Source organism: Paramacrobiotus metropolitanus, unplaced genomic scaffold, assembly GCF_019649055.1.
Source record: "Paramacrobiotus metropolitanus isolate TYO unplaced genomic scaffold, Prichtersi_v1.0 Parri_scaffold0000067, whole genome shotgun sequence".
Taxonomy (NCBI): domain Eukaryota; kingdom Metazoa; phylum Tardigrada; class Eutardigrada; order Parachela; family Macrobiotidae; genus Paramacrobiotus; species Paramacrobiotus metropolitanus.
Genome location: NW_026570287.1, coordinates 686,927 through 709,653, shown reverse-complemented (window position 1 = coordinate 709,653; position 22,727 = coordinate 686,927). Strand labels below are relative to the sequence as shown.

General features: G+C 44.0%; 3 protein-coding genes across 3 annotated transcripts; 1 reads left to right on the top strand and 2 right to left on the bottom strand.

Moving 5' to 3' along the window:
- Positions 1-2,384: 2,384 nt before the first annotated feature.
- On the bottom strand, positions 2,385-12,260 carry LOC129594365 (histamine H2 receptor-like). The gene is made up of 4 exons (XM_055491031.1): positions 11,202-12,260; positions 4,577-4,721; positions 3,063-3,610; positions 2,385-2,895 (listed from the first exon to the last, which is right to left on the bottom strand). The coding sequence occupies exons 1-4, from the start codon at positions 11,423-11,425 to the stop codon at positions 2,751-2,753; spliced, it is 1,062 nt and encodes a 353-aa protein (XP_055347006.1). The 5' UTR covers positions 11,426-12,260; the 3' UTR covers positions 2,385-2,750.
- Positions 12,261-16,479: 4,219 nt separating this feature from the next.
- On the top strand, positions 16,480-20,402 carry LOC129594368 (uncharacterized). The gene is made up of 2 exons (XM_055491036.1): positions 16,480-16,952; positions 19,632-20,402. The coding sequence occupies exons 1-2, from the start codon at positions 16,688-16,690 to the stop codon at positions 20,153-20,155; spliced, it is 789 nt and encodes a 262-aa protein (XP_055347011.1). The 5' UTR covers positions 16,480-16,687; the 3' UTR covers positions 20,156-20,402.
- LOC129594367 (uncharacterized) lies at positions 20,347-22,415 on the bottom strand. Its single transcript, XM_055491035.1, has 3 exons — positions 21,923-22,415; positions 21,730-21,774; positions 20,347-21,342 (listed from the first exon to the last, which is right to left on the bottom strand). Exons 1-3 carry the CDS (start codon positions 22,203-22,205, stop codon positions 20,702-20,704), a joined length of 969 nt encoding a protein of 322 aa, XP_055347010.1. The 5' UTR covers positions 22,206-22,415; the 3' UTR covers positions 20,347-20,701.
- Positions 22,416-22,727: the final 312 nt, after the last annotated feature.

Below are 22,727 nucleotides of genomic sequence, written 5' to 3'. Positions count from 1 at the left end.
ACGTCTAAAAGTTTAAAACTAGATTGACCTGAAGCCTTATTACTAAAGCTATACGAATTCCATGTAGAACGTAATAATTATACGATTATATATACTTGTAATTGCAAGTACGGCTTTTTACACTTTAAGTAAAAACATATAAATTATATGGAAAATATCTCACAAAATAAAAATGAAGTGCTCCTTTATAATACTAGTACTCTATACACCTGCATCAATACGCTAATCACTTACGTACTAAATGTACTTAATCTTTGCAGCTGAAGTTACGCAAAAATGCTGTGTGGGGAACATAAATATTATTGGCAGTCAAGAACTCACGATACAACATATTATTGCTATAGTTAAAATACCGCTCCTTTTTTTTGAAAATTAACGGCGCCACCTAAAAATGCAGTTACAATTTGTAATACTACGTAGGTATTTTGGATTGTATAAAATTAATCTAAACTCTGCTCGTCCCTTTCATTTCGCGTACGTGTCCAATATTATAGAAAATGATCATTTGATTATAACTGCTGAGCGAAGCTCACTTTGTACATATTGAGAAATAAACTGGTTATAGGAAATATAATCATGTATGTAGTAAGTACTTTTTTGTATATACTCGTATTGCGCACTCTCCGCACAGGAAATGCAAATCTGTATCGTATCATAGTATCATAGTGCGCTCTTTCCTTGCGTCATAATGAATGGCGGAACTGCGTTCCGTATATCTGTTCTGTTCCGTTCTGTGTATCCCGATTAATCCAGTTTAACGGCTTCCAGCATATCAACTGTTTTGTTCCAGTGCTGGAACTGATATTTGCCGGTACAATGATCCGGTCTTATAAGCAGCCCTGAGGACTATTATAGGAAGGTTTTTTCCATACTGACTTTTTGATTGATGTGCAATTACAGTCCGGAATTACACACATCAGCCTGGTATGTGTGGACATCTGGACAATCATGCAGATTGCGCCTGTCTCCAACTGATTGAATTGTTTTCCTCAATAACCCATATAATTTTCAATTTATTCCATACGTCAAAATCAGCAGCAAAGTATTGCATATACTGTATACAGTGTAGAAGCGCAGCTTTGCAACTGCTGTAGTAAACTCATCAGAACCACTTGAGAGGCAGAATGCACAATGCCATGATCAATCTTCCCCTTGGATGCCACAGGAGAGAGCGTCAGGAAGAATTGTGCAAAACTTGCCTAAAAGATCGATTTCTTATTGGTGACACTTTTACAATTTGACATACTTATCGGCCTTGATCAAGCTTACTGATTTGCGGTCCGTACTGGTATAGCGTCGACGTCGGAGATCGCTGCACCAGCTCAGAAAGAACAACTGCTTGGCCTCAAACCCCCCTGAGGATGTAATGCATATTACACACTATAATATTCCTTCCTTCATTGCGAATTTCACACATTCCATGCCGGTTTCGCCATTTCCGCGTACCGCGAAGGGTTTCGTTCAGCGGGACAGAGCTCCACTGGACGATAAAGTTAAGCCAGCGTAAATATTGCAAAAGGCCGTCTAGATCTGCTACATATCCGGGACCGGTAATCATATTAGACGGCATGACGATTACACTACAAATCTCTGGACAATTTTTTTACAAAACAAAAGCAAACCTACGATAATAAAATTGTCACTGTCCGAACGACAATAAATTACCAGCTAGGGTTAGTAAGGGTATATTCAATAGTTAGTGATAAAAATCAAGAATTTGTGGACTTGCGAAAATCAGAAATACATATATCTCGAGAATTCTTATATACGAAAGTTAAACAGAAAACCGGCGTCCATCTTTACCGCTACGCTGGGTTTTTCGGTTTCCCGTTTTTCTTACACAGTACGCCTCAGCTAGAATCAAATCGATTCAAAAAACGAACTCAATGTAAATCGACTACAAATATAGATATTTTCTTTTTCCAAAAACTGCTATACATTGTGCGCGTAATATGTACTTAACACTTCGTACAATAATTATATATTTGAACGTATCAATTTTGTGAGCGATGCTCGCCTTTAAAATTGTTGCGAATAAAGTATACAATTATATGTATTATCCATATGTACGTAATTAAGCGTTACGCAGTACTGTTTTTGGACAAACGCTGTTAAACTGTTTATGTTTTGTGTTTTTTGAATTTCTGTTTGTGTATTTAGCAACGATTGCCTGAGAAGGCTGAGATTCGCAGTGTGCTGCTCACGCCCATATTTTTGCAGATGGGGATGTTGTGGAGGATAATATTACGATGTGGCAAGTTGAAGTGGCAGACTGTAAACCCGGAGGGCATGATAATTAGCCAGGCATCGTTGATATGACAGTTTCTGAAATCAATCAAGGCGAATCAGACAGTCGATACTTCAAAGGAAACCATTCTGCGTTTTTAATTGGTCTTGTCTTTTTACGCAGCAGGAGACCACACCGCCACCACGCTCTCGCTCTCTTATACAGCTTCCAGGCATGTTGCCGGTCATTTGGGTTTGGTTTATTTTAAAGTGCGCCGTTCAAGTATCCCTAAGAACAAATGTCAACTTGGTGTGCACACTTCAATTGCCAGCATTGATAGAGAGATATATCGGCCCGCGACGACGTCGTCATCGTCGTCGGTCGGTAGAAGTCTCGGTAATCAAATGAGGAATGTCATGTTTCTTAAGCCAGATCTGATTAGAAGTGCTATAATAGAAAAATTCTCCCGCAGAATGTTGACGAACATTAGAACGGTACAGTTAAGTAGTCGGTCCCGCGCCAACTACATGCACATTAAATCAGTTTCACGTGGATGCATCACAGGATTCTGCGACTTCCGCCAGCTGCATAACAACAATTTGAACGCATTACGATATTCCCGGTTGGTCATGCCGTATACAAAGGGATTGACAAAGGAATTAAAGTACCTACAAAACGACACCATAAAAACCTCGTTAACGCGATACAATGGGATCTTTTGTGTGTGTTAAGAAGAAAATAAAAAGCGTTTTATAGTTGCCGGTATTGAATGCAGCGTTGTAATGATTTTACGGTGTCTTTACGAACCACTACTTTACACCAGTTACGCGCGTACCCCATCCATAAAAATATTTCGGCCACCAGCGGATCCGGTTGAGTGTGAGTTTCCTCCAGCCGGGGACTGATGGTAAAAAGTGTAAAATACGGCAGCCAGCAGATGGAGAACGCTCCCATAATAATAAACAGGGTAATGGTAGCGCGATGCTCCCGTAACGTATTACTATTAGACGTCTGTTTATCGGCATTACCATCCAGGTTATTATTATACAGGGTCGTTTGAGCACGAATGGCTTTCACGTGGGCGTAGCTGATGGTGAGAATCCGTATATACATCAAGTACAGTATCAGTAACGGGATGTAGAAGGTGCCCACGCCGATCGTTAGACTGTAGGGTAGACTCTCCACCAGAAAGTCACACCGGATAGGATTATGTCGATTCTGGACAACACCACTGAATGTATTCCATCCAAAGTAGATCGGGACAAAGGCGATGACGAAGGACAACAGCCATACAAAGGTCAGCATGGCCGTGGCGGTGCGCTTGTTGATAATGGTCCGGTAGAGAAAGGGCCGCGTTATGGCGTAATAGCGATCGATGGAGACCTACATGATTGGTACTTTACACATATACATGTATGTATCAGTGAGCGGTCTGTAAAGTTAACCGGCAAAACGCTGAATTGGTAATCATCGAGCGCTCTGGATGAAATGCATGCTATGCTAACAACGAACGTGAAGCGTCGAGTGCATGCTTCACTTAACCGAGACCGGGACGATGGGACTAACGCGAGTAAACCACTGGTTAATGTCTTGTCATCTTGATCCCAAAAAAGGAAGCCGATGTGAGGTGATCAAGGCTAATTACGGACTTGAAGTTCACATAGTACGGCGTAATTTTAACTTTTTTAGCAAATCGAGAGGCAGAAATATATCCTCATTGGTAACGTACAGGACTGCAGCAACAGAACCATAAAATTCTTGGGATGAAAATATTTAATTTACTACTGCATTTATATTATTCACATCTTTCGAAGAATTTAGTCAACTAAATACAGAATTCAAAGTCAAGCATCGATTTACGGGGATACTTTTGCAATAATAAATGACAGGAACATTTCGTCGGTGCTAGACTGCTAACACATTTTCAATTAGGTATTTGACACAGCCAGTTCATAATTTGAAATTTCTGTCAACGGACATTACGATCAAAGTTACAAGGAGAAAAAGCTATATTAGGAGGTGAGATTTTATGCCACCAAAAAAAGCTGAAATCGGCTAATAGATTTTACTGGAAGAAAAGAGACAACATATTAATTAAGTAGTTAAATATGGTATTTTCGAATTTGTATACTAATAGTTACAAACTTATAGGTCAATCCTTTCCTAATCGCTTCTGACTTTGGCAATGAACTGTGAGAATGTGGACAGCTTGCTTTGCGTTGTAACTCATCCTCTGATGTGTAAATGCCGAAAGGTTAAAGTTTACTTTGAATATTGATTGTGCGTAAACCGTACAAACAACTACTCCAGAAAACTCAACCATCAGAGCGTTAAACCAAACACACTTACAATGAATAAATTAAGAATCGACGCTGTGGACAGGAAGACGTCCATGGAAATGTACACATTGCATAATATACTCCCAAGTGTCCAGTTATTGGTGAGCAAACGGCCAAAACTTATGGGCAAGACAAAAATGCCCAATAGGAGATCGCTGCAAGAACAAAATGACAATTAACGAGTTAATTGATGTTAATGTTAGCTGGAGGACATGCGCTCCCGCTCTCTCTCCTTTCGCCGTGTGTTGCGAGTTACGTGAGTCTGTTGGTGGCGCTGCGCGTCGCCGTGGCGCTTAGATCAAAGCGGCCGCCGTCATGCACGGGCATGCTGTTTGCACTTGGCACTGTTTCGTGTGCTCGCATTGCATGGTTCTGCAGTTCTCATTGCTGTCTGTCTGTGCTCCTTCGATATCGTGTGCGCGCGAGTGATCTCTGTTCTTTTATCTTGATCTCTCGCGAGTGATCTCTGTTCTCTGGGAGATTTTTCATCTTCCTAGATCTGCATCTTGGATTTCGGAATGTTTAGCCGTTCCGCGCGCCGTGTTCCGCGCACCTGCGACAGCTGATATCTAGCTGCCATCTGTGCGATGGTTCAGCTCTTCGTTTATCGCTCTCTAAGTCTGTCAGGCTGTCACCATCGGTAACTGGCTATATCCTCGCCAGAATTTCAGATCAGCTCTTTATGCGTCATCAAAATCCACACCGCATCCGAAGAGCCAAGCCGAAGCGAACAGCTGCACTCAGCTTGAACGCGTTACGTCGCTCACACGTTAAGCGGCCTCAGAGGACCATCAGTGCGAAGGATAAAGCGCACACGATCAACCACTGCTCAGCGGACAAGTTACAGCCGTCATCAATTATCTGCTGTGGCTGGCCAACGGGAAGACAGGCCACGAAGGAAAGCTGCACCACTTTTGACGCGAGCCTTCATTGGACGGCAGGACAGGCCTCCAGCTACGGTGGCGACTCGCACCACGACGTCAGCCAAGCCACCGACGACGGCAACACAGGCCTTCAACTACGGCTGCATCTCCACCGGACAGCAAAGAAGGACCCTAACTACGGCCGCTCTACCTCCGGCAGCGACAACCCCTTCAACGGCCGGGCACCAAGCTAGGCCACTGGCGAAACTGCACCATCCTCGGACGGCAAGGTACCGCACCTCCCATGGACGGCTGACAGGCTCGTTACCCTCGGCGGCCCACATCCGACAGCAAGCTGGGATCTAGCAAGGGCACTTTCTCGGACACCAGACAGGTCCCTACTCAACGCAGGCGTGCACCTTCGACGGCCGGTGTGCCCCGCCAACGTCGGCTGCACCTTCCTCGGACGGCAGACAGGCCCTTGGCTACAGCGCCCTCCTCCGACGGCAAGCAGGCACAGCAACAACGGACGCATCTTCTTCGGACGGCAGACCGGTCCGCTAACGGTGCGCCTTCCTCGGACGGCTTACCAGGCCACCAACTTAGGCTGCGCCTACATCCGACGGCAAGCAGACTCCCAGCGGCGGTTGCAACTTCCTCGGAGGTATACAGGCCACCAACTTCGGCTGCGCCTTCCTCCCACGGAAAGCAGACCCCAAGCTTTCCTCGGACGGCAAACAGGCCCCCTAGCAACGGCGCCCTCATCCGACGGCAAAGTAGGCCACCAGTGACGGCTGCATCTTCCCCGGACGGCAGTTAGGCCCCTTCCAGCGGCGGCGCCCTCATCCGACGGCAAGTAGGCCTAATGACCCACCAATGGCGGCTTCTTCCTCGGACGGTAGTCAGGCCCCTTTCAACGGCGGCGCCCTCCTCCGACGGCAAATAGACCCTAATGGCACAAATGACGGCTGCATCTTCCTCGGACGGCAGACAGGCCCCCTTTTAACGGCAGCGCCCTCCTCCGACGGCAAGTAGGCCCACCAGTGACGGCTGCATCTTCCTCGGACGGCAGACAGGCCCCTTCAGCGGCGGCGCCCTCATTCGACGGCAAGTAGGCTTAATGGCCCACCAATGGCTGCATCTTCCTCGGACGGCAGACAGGCCCTTGGCTACGGCGGCGCCTCATCCGACGGCAAGCAGGCACAGCAACAACGGACGCATCTTCTTCGGACGGCAGACCGGTCCGCTAGCAACGGTTGCGCCTTCCTCGGACGGTTTACCAGGCCACCAACTTAGGCTGCGCCTACATCCGACAACAAGCAGACTCCCAGCGGCGGTTGCAACTTCCTCGGAGGTATACCAGACCACCAACTTCGGCTGCGCCTTCTCCACGAAGCAGACCCCCAGCTTTCCTCGGACGGCAAACAGGCCCCTAGCAACGGCGGCGCCCTCCTCCGACAGCAAAGTAGGCCACCAGTGACGGCTGCATCTTCCCCGGACGGCAGTTAGGCCCCTTCCAGCGGCGCCCTCATCCGACGGCAAGTAGGCCTAATGGCCCACCGGCGGCTGCTTCTTCCTCGGACGGTATCAGGCCCCCTTTCAGCAGCGGCGCCCCTCCCGACGGCAAGTGGAAAATGGCCCACCAATATCGGCTGCATCTTCTTCGGACGGCAGGCATGCCCTTCAACGGCGGCGCCCTCATCCGACGGCAAGTAGGCCCACCAGTGACGGCTGCATCTTCCTCGGACGGCTGACAGGCCCCTTCCAGCGGCGGCGCCCTCATCCGACGGCAAGTAGGCCCACCAGTGACGGCTGCATCTTCCTCGGACGAGAACATGCCACTTAGCAACGGCGGCGCCTCCACGGCAAGTAGGCCACCAGTGACGGCTGCATCTTCCTCGGACGGCAGACAGGCCCCTTTCAACGGCGGCGCCCTCATCCGACGGCAAGTAGGCCCACCAGTGACGGCTGCATCTTCCTCGGACGGCAGACAGGCCCCTTCAAGCGGCGGCGCCATCCTCCGACGGCAAGTAGGCAATGGCCCACCAATGTGGCTGCATCTTCCTCGGACGGCAGACAGGCCCCCTTCAGAGCGGCGCCCTCATCCGACGACAAGTAGACCTAATGGCCCACAAGTGACGGCTGCATCTTCCTCGGACGGCAGACAGGCCCCTTTCAACGGCGGCGCCCTCACCGACGGCAAGTAGGCCTACCAGTGACGGCTGCATCTTCCTCGGACGACAGACAGGCCCTCCCAGCGGCGGCGCCTCATCCGACGGCAAGTAGGCAATGGCCACCAATGACGGCTGCATCTTCCTCGGACGGCAGACAGGCCCCTTCAACCGCAGCGCCCTCCTCCGACGGCAAATAGGTTCAGTGGCCCATCAATGTCGGCTGCGCCTTCCTTCGACAGCAAGACCCTTAGCGGCGGTTGCACTTTCCTCGGACGGCATAAAGGCCATCACCTCCGGTGCGCCTACCTCCGACAACAAGCAGACCACCAGCGAGGCTGCAACTTCCTCGGACGGAGTCAGGTCTCTTAGCAACGACGGCGCCCTCTTCCTACTCCCAGCAGACCCTAGCGGCGGTTGCACCTTCCTCGACGGCATACTAGGCGATCACCTCCGGTGCGCCTGCCTCCGACGGCACGCAGACCCCAAGCGGCGGTTGCGTTTTATTTCCATTTCCGGTGGTTGCAGTTTCCTCGGGCGGCATGCAAGGCCAACACCTCCTGTGCGCCTACTCCGACGGCAAGCAGACCCCAGCGGCGGTAGCACCTTGCGCGGAAAACCTGACCGGATCCTGACATACCGCGGATCCTGCCATACCACATCGGGATCATCACGCTACACCGCTCGTATCGGCAACGACGCCGTAAAGATAGCCGAATTTTGCCTACTCCCAACGGAACTCGAATCTTCTCCAAATACATCCGCAGAACCGTGCAAACTGCTGCATCCATCCTATATTGGGTTGTTTGGGGTTTGTTTGGGGCCTTCGGTTGCGCAGGGCACTGGTCGCTCTCTTCCGCCGACCCCGGTCGGCCGGCTTCTGCTGACCCACGGTCACCGCACACAGCCGATCACAGAGAGCACCAGCCTCCCAGCAGCCGGGGCTCCAATGCCCCAGTGGAGTCGGAAGCGGTAACATTAAATGACAATTAACGAGTTAATTGATGTTAATGTTAGCTGGAGGACATGCGCTCCACTCTCTCTCCTTTCGCCGTGTGTTGCGAGTTACGTGAGTCTGTTGGTGGCGCTGCGCGTCGCCGTGGCGCTAGATCAAAGCGGCCGCCGTCATGCACGGGCATGCTGTTTGCACTTGGCACTGTTTCGTGTGCTCGCATTGCATGGTTCTGCAGTTCTCATTGCTGTCTGTCTGTGCTCCTTCGATATCGTGTGCGCGCAGTGATCTCTGTTCTTTTACCACCCGCCACCCCTGCTGTTTTCTGCTGTTATTTCGCACTTGCTCAATAAAGGGCCTTCGGTTGCGCAGGGCACTGGTCGCTCTTCCGCCGACCCCGGTCGACCGGCTTCTGTGACCCACGGTCACCGCACACAGCCGATCACAGAGAGCACCAGCCTCCAGCAGCCGGGGCTCCAATGCCCCAGTGGAGTCCGGAAGCGGTAACATTAAATAACCATTGCTTACTACCCGGCATCTTTTCTGTTTGTTCTTTAAGGTTTTCTTGTAACAGACACATACAAAAGTCCTCATGTAAATTACTTGCATTATTATGTTAAAGAATACAAACTGTTTCCTTAACTAGCCATTGATAAACCATAGTAAACTGATGTACGTAGCCGTACATAATAACTGATGTACGACTTTAAACAGTACAGTATATCTGAAGGACACAAATCTGGAAACCGTTGTTTCTGGTTTCATGCAGACGAATATAATTTATTTATTAATACTATGTGTTATCATCTGTTGTAGATTAGCAAAACTTTTATCTGTAGCCAAAAATCTATGTGCTATATATAACTGAACTGCCGCACGCTCTGACATCGTCGTGTATCCAATACGACCAACTTATACGCAATTACTTACTGCATTCCGCCAGTGCATTTTCAAGTGCTTTCGGGTACAATCTCATCGGAACCGCTTTGTACAGTTTATTTTATTTAATACAGAAATTCCCATGGGGTCTTTACCGCTGGAAACTGAAGGCAGAAAAACGGTCCAGTTGATTTATTGTTGCTGACGCCATCACGCTACTGCTTATTGCATATCGTAGTTAATAGATGCTGTGCATCCAGAACATCATGCAATGCATCCAGCCGGGAATTATACTACGAAGAAGTTTAACCTAGCCCTTCCCTGCTGCGGTGCACCATTTAACCTTCAATATGAAAAACGATGTCATTTCATTTTATAATGGATACCATAGATTACATAAATAAAACTACTTTCGGTTGCCGTTCCGAAATAGCTGCCCTTGGGAAAATGCTGTCGTTACTTCTGGATGAACGAATAGGTGGTATTTGTATAATGGCTATCTCCAACATAAAATGTTACTCTACTTTTAATTCGGCAATGGCCATAAAATGTTTAAGTGATAATTATATACGTGAGTAAATCAAAAACTATCCTGCAGGCAAAGATGTTTAAACTTAAAACATTCAAAATGAATATAACAGTAGTCAAAATTGTTGAAAGAATGTAACAAATAGGCCAACTTAATAATTTTGATTTTGGTTGTAAATGATTAAATTGGCTCTACCCAGCCGTCGACCATTCGCTCCCGGAAATTTATGGGAAACTAACGGAAGTGGTGTCAGTTAAGGGAAAAGGATTACCAATTACAGTAACAAATGCTGTTGACCCATTTTTTCCAGCAAATATTTCGTGATTTCCCGTTTAAAAGTATACAAACAAAACTATTGATTAACTGTTTCGACCCGTTTAAGCTGGATGCACTTGTGCTTTTTACGATTCAGACAAACATCGAAACTTAAGTGTTCATATAGGCATTTAGCCTATACTTATACAAGACGTCAATCATTATAATTCATACAAATTGGTTGTGCTTTTCATGTTTGCCAAACACCTTTGCTAATTTCGGTAATTAGTATGAACAATAGGTAAACTGAAATCGTTTATAATAATTCGAATCACAAGAGCCGTACACGTAATTGTACACTTCAAATTCTTCGACGAGATCAGTCGTAAAGCGAAAATTATTTAAGCTCACCGCCATTCAGTCTGGCTTTAAATAACTCTGCTTACAGCAATTTCATTAAATCATTTAGTTCAATTATTTGATTCTTATCTTCTTCACTAAGTACGGTATCAAGCAATAATCTGACCAATAAATATAAACTTCAAAGCATAATATCGATGCTTTCATACAGTAATTATACGGTCAGAAATACAGTGGTCAGCCTAGACCAAACTACGTATAAGTCAAGAGTATTTCGATTCGTGTACAGTAACTCATTACTGATTCAAAACTGCAGTTTTGCTGAACCGTCAGCAGGACGCCAACAAATTAAACCAGAAAAAGATAATTTTTAAATATGACAGTAAACTAAACCGGTATTTCATCTGTAATTTAAATAAAACATTTCGTGCAAGGCGTTTGTGTCCAGCCTTCGCAGTATCTGTTCGTGTTAACCTTAATGTGCTAAATCGCAAAATCATCAGTGCAAATATTTGCACAAAAAGGAAAACCAATACGAGTGTGTCATAAGCCTGTAATTCTATTCCCGTCGATGCTGTTATATATTACATTTTCTTTCTTTTGCATACAACACTAGTTTTGCTAACCTAATCGCCAGCGATGCACAAAAGGCATTTGTAATGTTCTTCCGCAACTGACGACTATAGCCAATCGCCACACAGACCAGCACATTTCCGGCCACTGTTCCAATGACAATAATCAATGTGGGTATGATGGTTAAGATAAGGATATACAATTCCCGATGTCGGGCATTAATGGATGAATTTTCTGGATCAGATAGCGCCGTTGAGTTATCATGTAGGGAATCCATATAACAACAATCGGAATGTGTAATCGTCCGGCGTATTATATACGGGGCCGCAAAATTAAACAGTATTTCGTTCGCACAAGAAAATCCTAACTAATCCACAATTTTTTGGCCGCTATAAGGAATCCACGGCGCGGCAGTCGTCGGCGACACACACCAGTCGGCAAGTAATTTGTGTCCGCACCAGCGCTGACACACGCAAAGTAACGATTATGTTTCTTTTTCCGCCATTGACGTAAAAAATAGTGAAAAGACCCGTCGGGAGCGCCGGGACGCATGCATGCACACACGGACCATACACAGAAAAAGACCAGCATGATCTGTCATGTCACCCGAAAATCTCTATGATGAGTGCCTGCCGTTGTGTGCCGCAGTACAAGTCCACAACCAACCGCCACCAGTGGTGTATGACAGTGGCAAATTGGGCTACGACTTTTCCATTGCTCCCCGCTATCAAAACATTCATTTTTGCATGTTTTTGTTAAGGAATCATGGGGCAGTACACGCGTCACAGTGCGCCAGACCACATCCAGTGAAACGGAAGTGTTTCGTTGAGATTTTATGAGTCAATAGCACACTACAACTTATCCGGCTATCCGCTCAACAAGCTCCAACTAGAGAAGATATCCGCTGCGCGCTCGTACAGGCCTGTGTGTGAAGCCGGACCCATGAGATCCCCGATTTAATATCAGCTGATGGGATCTAGCTGCTGGATCAGTTTAGCAATGGATACACGTTTAGGTCTTTGATGTGTCCAACCAATGTGTAATAACGGCTGTTTGCTACTTGTACTTGTACATACGTACGTGGCTCATTCAGAATGCACTGCAGCTAACTTTGACGTGACAAATGTAGCACTCAATGCCAGGGATACAACAAACACGCAGTGCGCCGTAGCGCCTTTTTTCTTTTTTGTGGATTACAAACGGTAGTCAACACAGTTAACGGGGTAAAGGGATTGTGTTCCATGTCAGAATACCACTGTAATGTCAGCGTCAGCAAAAGTGATTAAAAGCTTTTAGCATGTCAGAAACCTACCATGGCAATGCTAGCGTACACGTACTGTAAACCCGTACTATACGTAGGAATTAGCGCGGTTCTTTTCTTTTCTGGCACCAGCTCAGAGTCGCCACTTCACACTGTCCCTTACAGCAAAAATCATTGTACGTAGCAGTCTTTTTGTGGTTACTGTTTGGTCTGGGGGGCTCGAGTGCGATGCGGTATTCATGTCGAAATGTAAAGGTGATTGATAACCGATCTGCCGACAAGGCGTTTGTGGATGTTTATTTGAAATAGAAGGACTTAGTGCTTATATCGTTATTATGCAATAGCCAATCGTCTTTTTGTCGCGTGCTGTCTTTTTGATACACTTTTCTTTTTTGTCTAGACTTTTTTCGAATAGAATTACAAAACACATTAATAGAGTGTCGCTGCTTCAAACCCTGCCACCGGAACAGTTATTGGAAAATGTACCGGTGGCAGGGTTTATATGTTCATTAATGTTTGACGTTAATGAACATTGCATATGTTGCGTGCACACGCTTGAGTCTACTTGTGCAATGGGCACAGGCTAAAAAAGTATGTGGATAAGTTTTTGCAGTACAGCACTTAAATACACGTCATACGATATCGCGATCGGATACTGCAGTTGCAGTTCTGACTGTGCAGAGTACAATACACCGGCCGGAAATAACAAATGAATCTGCCGTACGACGTTTTACATAAACTTCAAATCTTTCGTCCGTCAAAGTTTGCAACCCAAATCTGCAATGAATCCCACAAACGAACTTGCAGATTTGCAATCAGTCCCGTAAACAGATGCGGGTTTAGATACTGCTGGCTTGAAATAGCCTCTGGTCAGCCTTTATATTGTATTTCCGTTGCAATTCGTTGCTAACTGGTAAGCTTTGATTCTTAACACTATTATTTAACTTGCGCGCAGTACTGACCACTGACTTGCCCGCCTTTTTCTTTCACGTGCATAATTATATATATAATCAGGTGAGCTCTTCACCCAAGGGTTGCTGCAAGCACTATTTGGTGAAAACATGTTTATTACAGCTGAATACAGTTATTAATACAAACCATACTAATGAAAAACCGTTTGCATGGTCAGACCCACCAGGTTCCACCTGCTGAAATGCTTGGACGCGATGTGGCTGTAACAGTGCAGCAGAATTATTATGCTGACATAATAACGTGTGGTAGAAATTCAAAAAAGCTGGCTGGCAGCCGTTAAGCAAAATTTTTAACCTGGAACATGTCACAGTAGCTCCTATTTGTTGTTATTTATACAAGTAAATTTACCCTGAGAACGGTATTTGTGAAGTCCTTAATTGCTATAGCTGCCTGATATACATTAAAAACCTTTTGCACTAAAGCTTTAAAATTTAAAGTTCTGCATAGTTTTGCCTGATTAACTGTGGTGTCCGATTGAGAACAGTTTTATTTTCATTTACTGTTCAGTGTGCACAATTGTAAAGTACCCTCAAATGGCGCAAACACAAGACGGCGCAATCGAGCATCCTGGAAATGACGTACCCACATAAACCTGGGTTTCATGTAAATTTCCTCCAAGTAACTTCGTTGAAGGCCCAGACAGGATCCCACGGCGATCGCGATGTTTCTTCGACTCAACTCGTAGTAGGTAAATGGTACCGTAGTAAGTATTACAAAACTGATTTCATATGCTAGCGACGAAATGACGTTGTCGCTAGCGTAATTTTGAAAGGTACACTACCGGTAGCTCATATTGTACTCGTGCAATACAGTAAATATCTACAATAAGTCGTGCATCTGTCGAATCCTTACCTTTACTGCAGATTTTCATCAAAAGGTTTTCCGCGTTCCTCGCGGTTATTTTTGTGGTATTACTTACATTGATTTGCATAAGCGTGCGGGCGGGTACGGGGTATTAGTGCACAAGCACAATGTAGGCACGTCTGTCATGCAGTAATACCATCCAACACACCGGCGTTTTTTCAAGAAAACCGTGGCGTCTTTAGGGGACCGATTTGCAACTATCATTCCAGTGATAATATATATATTGTGAAAGTGTCGTTTTCTTTCATCGAATTTGCGACCTTTCCACCTTAGGCAAAAGCCGCGAGACGGACAATAATTACGTAGCAGTCACTGCGGAATTACATCGAAATTTAGGTCGATATTATCTGAAGTTCATGTTGATACAAGAAGTCAGACGAACACTGAATATGATGGCGTTAATTCACGCGGAACAAGGATCAAATTAACCGGTCGCCGCCATCTTTACTGGATAATAGGCTCTTCTGTAAAAACGATGGGTACCTGGTAATGTGCATGACAGGATGGTCTCTCGCAATAAAAATGCTCGACTTACTGTACTTTTACACTTAGAACTGTCTAAGAACTACAGGTATCCGAAATTAAGAGTACGGTTACATTGTGAAGTAGTGTCATTACGCTCGCCATTTTGTTATTTTGTGGGCTGATGCCTATTAGAATAATCTTTTCATACATATTAGATTTGTAATGCAAATCAGTCATTGTGGTCAAAATGGGAGGAAACTCAGGAATCAAAACAGTTTTGCATACTTTTATCAAAAGGTTTATGTTCACACTGGCGTACTAACCGGCGCGACCCATTCGCTTTTTTCGTTGTTTCCCTGCATGTGGCCTTTTGAAGTTTATGTGATAAAGGTAAGCTGACTTTCGTTGAGGAGGGTTCATAAAAAGACAGACACTCTAAAAGTCTCCCTCCAGCTGCCACTGTCGAACTGGGTACACGGGCTTGTAACGTGCCCTGTTTACGGCGAGACGGGGAAGGAAGACCAGAAAACGTGGAAACATACTGTAGTTTTAATCCTCTTTATGAGGCAGTTGTCATAAAAGTAAGAAAAGCTTCGCTCGCGATAACACTACACAAATACAGCATGGGAATTAAAATAACAATTTTCTATTATAAAAGCGCTATATATTATAATTTATCTAGTAGCTCAAACCTCAAGTTAATGTTTTTTTTCTTCATTGGAAAAGGTCTTGCAGTTTAAAACAAGTTTAAAGTAATTAAATTTATATATGCAGAAGCGTGACAAATAGTGAAATATATATCATTAATGAAGTTTCCGGGCATGGTGTAACTGGTACTGCTGGCCTGTCGCCGCCGCCACTAATGCACAGAGGATGCGTACTTTGCTGGCTGAAAAAACCGTAAATGATACTTCCCTAATTGTTCAGCCTTTGGTGCTTTTACAAATGGACAAAAAATTTGTGTTTCGGTTGTTCGTAGTTTTTGGTGTGTTTTATCCGATAAAAATAGATACTGTATATTTTGTATTTGTTGCTGTGTGATCAGCCTCCATGCATCGGGTGGCCGTGTCGACAAAAGGGTAGCAATGGACCTTCCACAATACTGACTGTATAATGCCGATTTCGTACTGGATTCCCGGCGAAGGATTCTCGGAGATATTCTTGTCTCAGCTAGTACTGACCAGAGTGGGCGTCTGGATGTCAAAACATGCACCGAAGTGCAGCGAATAGAAAAGGCGCGCTCGGAATGGTACGTACAAAATCTGTGCTAAAATTAGAACAAGAAAAATTGCTAGTCAGTCGCATAAGTAAGTAACTCTTTCAGCACCGTGCGAGCGCGTCCCCGCCATCTGGTGTAACCTAAGCACCTTGGCCGTAACCGCCAGTGGCACTGTCGTAACCTATGTCGTAATCCTGCCCCCACACTGTCATTTGCGACGACGTTGTGACACTGGTGCGTGCACGCACACTGAGTGACCGGATACCAAACTAACAATTCGGCTGCACACAAAAAATGCCGGGCCCGGCAGACGTATATATATACACGTCCTCCTATAATTGGAGGAGTGCTTATTTATAGTTCCTAAATGAAATCCAATGCCAATCAGCTAAGCGGCACCAACTGAGCCAAACCGCAAGTACTATTTAGACCCATTAATTCTGTGAATTTTGACAGTTATAGATCAGCGTACAGACAGCAATTCTGAATATTAGTTTGTCAGCTGGTCGGGCGCTTAAGCTCCGGCTCAAAAAAGTGTTCATGCGCAGATACACCAATTTTAACTTGGGATTCTGTGGAGCCGCTTGCAAAATTATTCATAGAAGTCGTAACGGGTTGTTTTTTTGAAATTAGTTAGAACTGCTGCAGTAGTCCATTAGCTCGCTGCTGTGCAGTTAGCTGCTGTTTTCCAAACTGATCAATGCGCGCGTAGAGTGTGTGAGTGCGAGTGCGTGTGTGTGTGGCTCGTTCTACGCAGAATGTCGCTCCTGATACAAGAGGCCGCCAGTTCCCACCGGATACACCATACCAATACCATTCTGGGCGCAGTTAGCAACGCACTCACCGTACACTCACGCTCACGGCGATCCATCTACGCCTCGCAGGAGTCACTGCAGGCCATCGACGTAGGTGGCCCGAATTCGAAGGCGCGTAGAATGTTTTCGGCGACGGCGGATCTGATTACGAGGATAGGTGTTGATCACATTATCATTGGATTTCTATCGATTCTTCTTCAGATTATCGGTAAGTCAAATAAAAAACATAAGTCTTTGCGCTAATTTTTACAGGTATTTTCGTATTCAGTTTCTCTGCAAACGCCCACTGACCACTGCGAAATGTAAATTACTTGGGTGGTACAAAAAGTTTTATAGAATCAGTCATTTTGAAAAACATCATCAAGCGTTCCTTACGCTAAAAAATTTTAAGGTAACTGTGGATGATTTATAACATTTACTTACTTCACTCTGCTATGACTATGTTTTGCAACGATTAAATTAGTTGCGGCTTGTACTGCAGTTAAACGTCATGGGCAATGTGATAAACGATAATTTCGTATTACTTGCATTACATTTTTTTGCGCCTATTGTGTAATTTTAAGACCGTAGTACATTTCTATGTTAATGGGAATACTACGTATATTGTTAAAATCGCAATGCAGCAGTACCCGAGTCGAACAGTTGGTATTATAGCTTAAAAAGCGTTGGACAAGGGAGCACAGCCAGGCGCCGATAATTTATGCTGCTTCCCACTGCGTTACATTATGAACAAATCAGCGTCGGTTATAGCTCCTAATTATCGGAACCCTAAGAAATAATACGAGATGTATGTAGATGCGAACGCTTTGGGTAAAAGACGCAGTAGCACTGTATACCGTATCTGTAGAAGTGTTTTTGATGATTAAATTAGTATCACAATTAATTATATAGCGGATTACTCTTACTTGCGTGCTTCTATTAATTTTAACCCGAAAGTATCAACATACATTTGGATTTGCCATATATATATATACTGTATGTAACATACGGTATGGCAAATCGAAAACGAGTAATCTTTCTGGTCACCAGCTGACCAGTTTTCACTTTGTTTACATGGTATAATATACGTTTGTCACGGCGATATCAGTATTATATCAAATTGTTAAAAAAAATTAGAAATCGGTTTCTATTTGAGCTTTGAGTTTTACGCCAGATCCAGCAATGTACTAATCAGATGTGATAAGCGAAATTCGAATAATCATGATGTTTAAGCTGTTAATGCACCGTGGACCATAACAACTTTTCACTACAACAACAGTCCGTATCATCCATTAAGTACTCGTGTGTCAGCGTAAAATGGAATATATGAGTATATCGCGTGATGATGAAAAGACGGTAGCGTCCTTGCGTGGTTTCCGCTATGGAAGTGCGGCAGCTGTTTCTTTAGCACGAAAACGGAATCTTTGAGTTTTGTCTAAATAAACAAATTGCTGTTCGCCTCCAGGATCGATATTATGAAAGTGCACTTACGATTAGACCGACATATCATAAAATCCACTTGGGTCGCTTTATTTTTGCTACTTTCATTCCTGAGCAGTAACAATGCGAAACATGAGGTTTGCATGCATTATACGGTAATTGCATATCAAGTTCAAATGATGTTGTGAGTTACCGGGATTTATTAACAAGTACTTCAAGATGTCTATCTAAAAGCAGAGTAAAACGGTGCGCTGCTGCAAATTTGCATATTGTAAGGATAAAAGTACTGCATTCCTGTGTTTTTATCCGCCATTTATGTTCGAGTATGTATGTATACTTAATTATATTGTACCATACACGCGGCACGCAAATACTATATGAGTAAATCGACAATTATTTTAAACAACAATATTTGGTGATTGGACAGGTTTCTCCTAGAAGAGTTTTAAGAAGAAATTTTAATATCGTACAATGTGCGTTTGGTAAACTTTAACTTACTTGTCGGTCGGCGAGTAATCTATACGTATACATTTAGTTTTAAATGTGCATTACAGGAAAAGCCGCTGCTTAGTCATCAGAAACCGTGCAGTATTAGTTTATAATATACTTCTAGCGCTAAAGAGTGTAGACTCTATATATATCAGATTTTAGCCATGTGAAATGTTTCGACGTATTTTGTAGAAGATACTAAGAAATATTTATCTTTTACTGAATTGCAAACAAATCTTAAATGCACTCAAAGCACTGCTGCTTAATTATACTGTATTAATAACTGGCGCACAAACTCGTATTATCCCGTAGAACGCAACATCATTCTCGATCTGCATGATCGAATGTTTCTATAAACATCTTCTCACGAACGTCCCCCCTAATCACATCTGTCAGCAGGAAGCGTACATTAATTAAAGCCCGTTCGTTGTGCTCCATGATTATTTCCTGTCACAGGAAGTTCCTGCATAACAAATTGGCAAAGAATGCGAAATAAAATCAGTACTTACGTCTTATGGCTAATGAGAATCCCAAAATTCCGGCTACGCTTGTCATGCGGGGCTTAATATCTTGTTTATGTCTCCTTAAAAACTGATCCGCGGATCAGCAGTATCCAACTGGTTTTTACGAAAAGCTTTGCTGTGCGCAACCGTAGTGGCCGACGAACAACTCTCTCACCTGTGGTTTCCATAATATTTCTTTGAGTTACTTACTTACTAGTGATTTTAAGGAGGAAGAATCGATAAGCTCTGAACTGCATCCGCACTTTGAGCTAGGATAATGTAGTGAATGATCTACGCAATTAGTAAAATATGCGGACGGCGCAGTAACACTGTACATGTAGATTGTACAAGCAGAGGCTACTTGAATGCACAGCTACGTTTTTAGGGAAACACATTCCATTTACATCAAAATAAATCATTTGACTAAGAAAGTTATACAGCTGCAGTATAACTCAAACGAAGCTATTCTTTTGCAGTGGATTTGATTCATCATGTTTTCCTGGTATACGAATGTGACCTTTTCGGACCACATTTGGTATACAGCCAGTTGGGCATCTTCTTCGGTATATTCTATATTGTCATTGGTATCGTCGCTGTACGAATAGGACAACTGACGAAAGGATCACCAACGGAGGAGATGAAAAAGCGTTTCTGTACATTCCATTTTTTCAATGTTCTAAACTTTCTGCTTTCCTTCCTGTTCCTAACAGCCAGTTGTTTCCTGATGTACACACTGGTGGAGCGGTATTCGTACAGTGGATGCACGAGTTTCAATTGGACATTGCTGAACTTCATGACCACTTCGTACAATCTACCGATCGTGTTGCGGATGCAGCCACCGGTAAATGTCACCGAGTCGCTCAACGAACTGACCATTGGTCAGAAAGTAGAAATTGACAACGCAATTATGTGCGCAATGATTGCAAATGGCTTTCATGGGTTGATAGCTGCATTGGAAATGTTACTGACTCTTGTCGGGTGCATGTGCCGAATTTCTTAATTTCTCTAACTATTCCATCGATACAAACTGCTGTGGTATTACTAAAGCATAAGTATTAAATTTTGCATATGTATATAAACCAGTTATAAAGAAGCGCTACGCATTAAAAAAATTGTACAATAGGTATATTATGCAACTTCATGCTTTCACATATTTTACGAAGTAGAGAACTGTAATTCTTGAGCGCTGGAGCTTTTTGTGAAGTTTTAATCTGGAAATTCAATAATAATTACTCGACAAAATTACCACACTGACGTGTACCAAAACAACCAGAAAATACATCCATGTTCACGTGAATTACGATTGCTGGGATATTACTGTGTCTAGTTGTAGGGCAAGTAATAAAAGGCTCTAGCAGTAACCCGAGAACCAAATATCCTGCGGCAAATAACCGTAAATAAAACAACTCTCATATCGAAGTCAAAATATCACAATGCGGAGAAGACGTTGTAGTTTGATGAAACAATATCTGCGCTGACTAGATAGTGGCCTGCTGCTGCTAAAAATAAAAATATAAAATAAGCCAGCATAGATAAATATAAATTCTTATTTTGCTGAAGATCTACGTCTTTCATGGTCAAGCGCGCCGTTTGAATTTTCACTGTGTATCGAAACGGGTGACCGCTCCGAATATGCGGAAACCAGTGAGCTTCCTCTCCGATTTTGCGCCTTCATGTCGTCCATTAAGGTAAATTCGGGACCAAGTGGTCTTAATGGTTCCAGGTGCTCAAATAACGAATTTCGGCGATTTCGGTATCGCCTCCTGTTTCTTATAATATTCATGATAAATAAGGAATCCGAGGCCAGCAACATGATGCTCAGTATAAAATACAGGACAAGCATGGCAATCTTCAGCTTATACAGATAATCCAGATTGGTTTTGACATGGTCAATTTCCATCGATGCGTTCTTACCGCCTCCTGCAATAATGGTAGGATCTGAAAGATTTCTGGCCGTAGCAGTGACCAGCGACAGGGTATTGGCGTTGATCACTGCAATACCAATTGTTTGTGCAGCACTTCCGGTCACTACTGCGATAGCGAAGATATACAACCAGAACCGGGAGCGAGGTTTCATGTTTTCTTTGGCTGAGAAAAACCCTACTGATCCGGCTATCAAAGAGCACACGCATGCCGCAGTCCCAAATTCCAGATAAGTATTCTTGCTGCAGTTTGGTGGTTGACAGTCTGAAAAAAAAATTCAACATATCATATAAAACTTAACCACTGCATGGTTGCAGAATCAACAGGTCTTTGGGGAGAACCTTTGAACTATTCGTAAACATCTGCCGGCGACACGGTGCACGTTTACTGACAACAGAACTAACTCTAGTACACGCTGAGTCATTAAAATTAACTACGTGTAACGTCTGGACAATGAGAATTGTTTAATCTTTAAGCTAAATTAAAGAAGTTTCAAACGGTGATTTAATTTCCGAAGTTTTATCATAATTTTGCGTCAATAAAAGGGATAGATTATAATCAACAAGGTCAAGCTGCTAATTGTATTATCTTGTTGATGGATTAGAGTAAGGTTACCATACAGATTAGTACCGGACATTAATGAGTACATACCGCCGAAATCGTACCAGTCGAGATGCTGCCAGAGATGTATGGAAACTGCAGCATAAAAACACTCAATCATAGCCAAGTTTTCTTATGGTGATCAAAGCAGAGCAAAAATTAAGGGACCTTGTGCATATAAACTGTATTGACGGTTAGGAAAAACTTTCTGTAGAAATTCCTAAGCATAAAATGTGTCTCTTACATGTCATTTGTATAGCCGACATGGCAAAAGAGAACAGAACTTCCGTTATGCCCAGTGCAGCAAGTGGGACACGACAATAAATAATTGGTATGTAATCATCCCGAGTCTGATCGCTATTCCGCTTGCGCAAGCCTTTCGGTTTGGAAAGTTTGATTATGTGGTTGGCCAGCAGTTCCTCATCCTTATCGAGCGCCGCTAAATAATCAGGATTCCGCTGCAGTAGTTCTTCCGTTGCGTTGCGGAAATTCTTAACGTTTTGCATTTGCTCGTGAGCTCGAGACATGGAAAAGCTGGAAGTTGCGGTGCGTATTTCAAGTAAAATTAAAAAACTGTTGTAAGCTGTTTAGTTGCACCGCATACGATAGCGCAACATGCAGTGAATCACAAAGCGCAGTGCAATTTCACAATTTCTTGCAAGATGCTACAATATTTTACGTCGAGCGCCTCGAGCATTGGCAAAACAGCCGCAAATAAAGTCTTCTGCACGGGTCGGCAGTGATAGAGAACAATATGCATGGATTTGCAGAAGTATATACAGATATGTCCTCGTACTGTATCTCGAAGGTTCTTTGCCGGTTGGCAAATTTTATTTACACACATTTTCTTATTACTATATAGTTGTGCTATGAGGTAATAATTACGCTTACTCAGTTAATCTTTTGTCCGTCATAATAATATTATACGCTCTTGCTGGCCGGAAGCAGTTGGCCAAAACAGCAACACTCGGTAGGACTTTTGCGCACATCGTTTGTATATGTACTCTGTAGTCTCTCGAACGATATGCCGGTTAGTTAACAAGACCCCT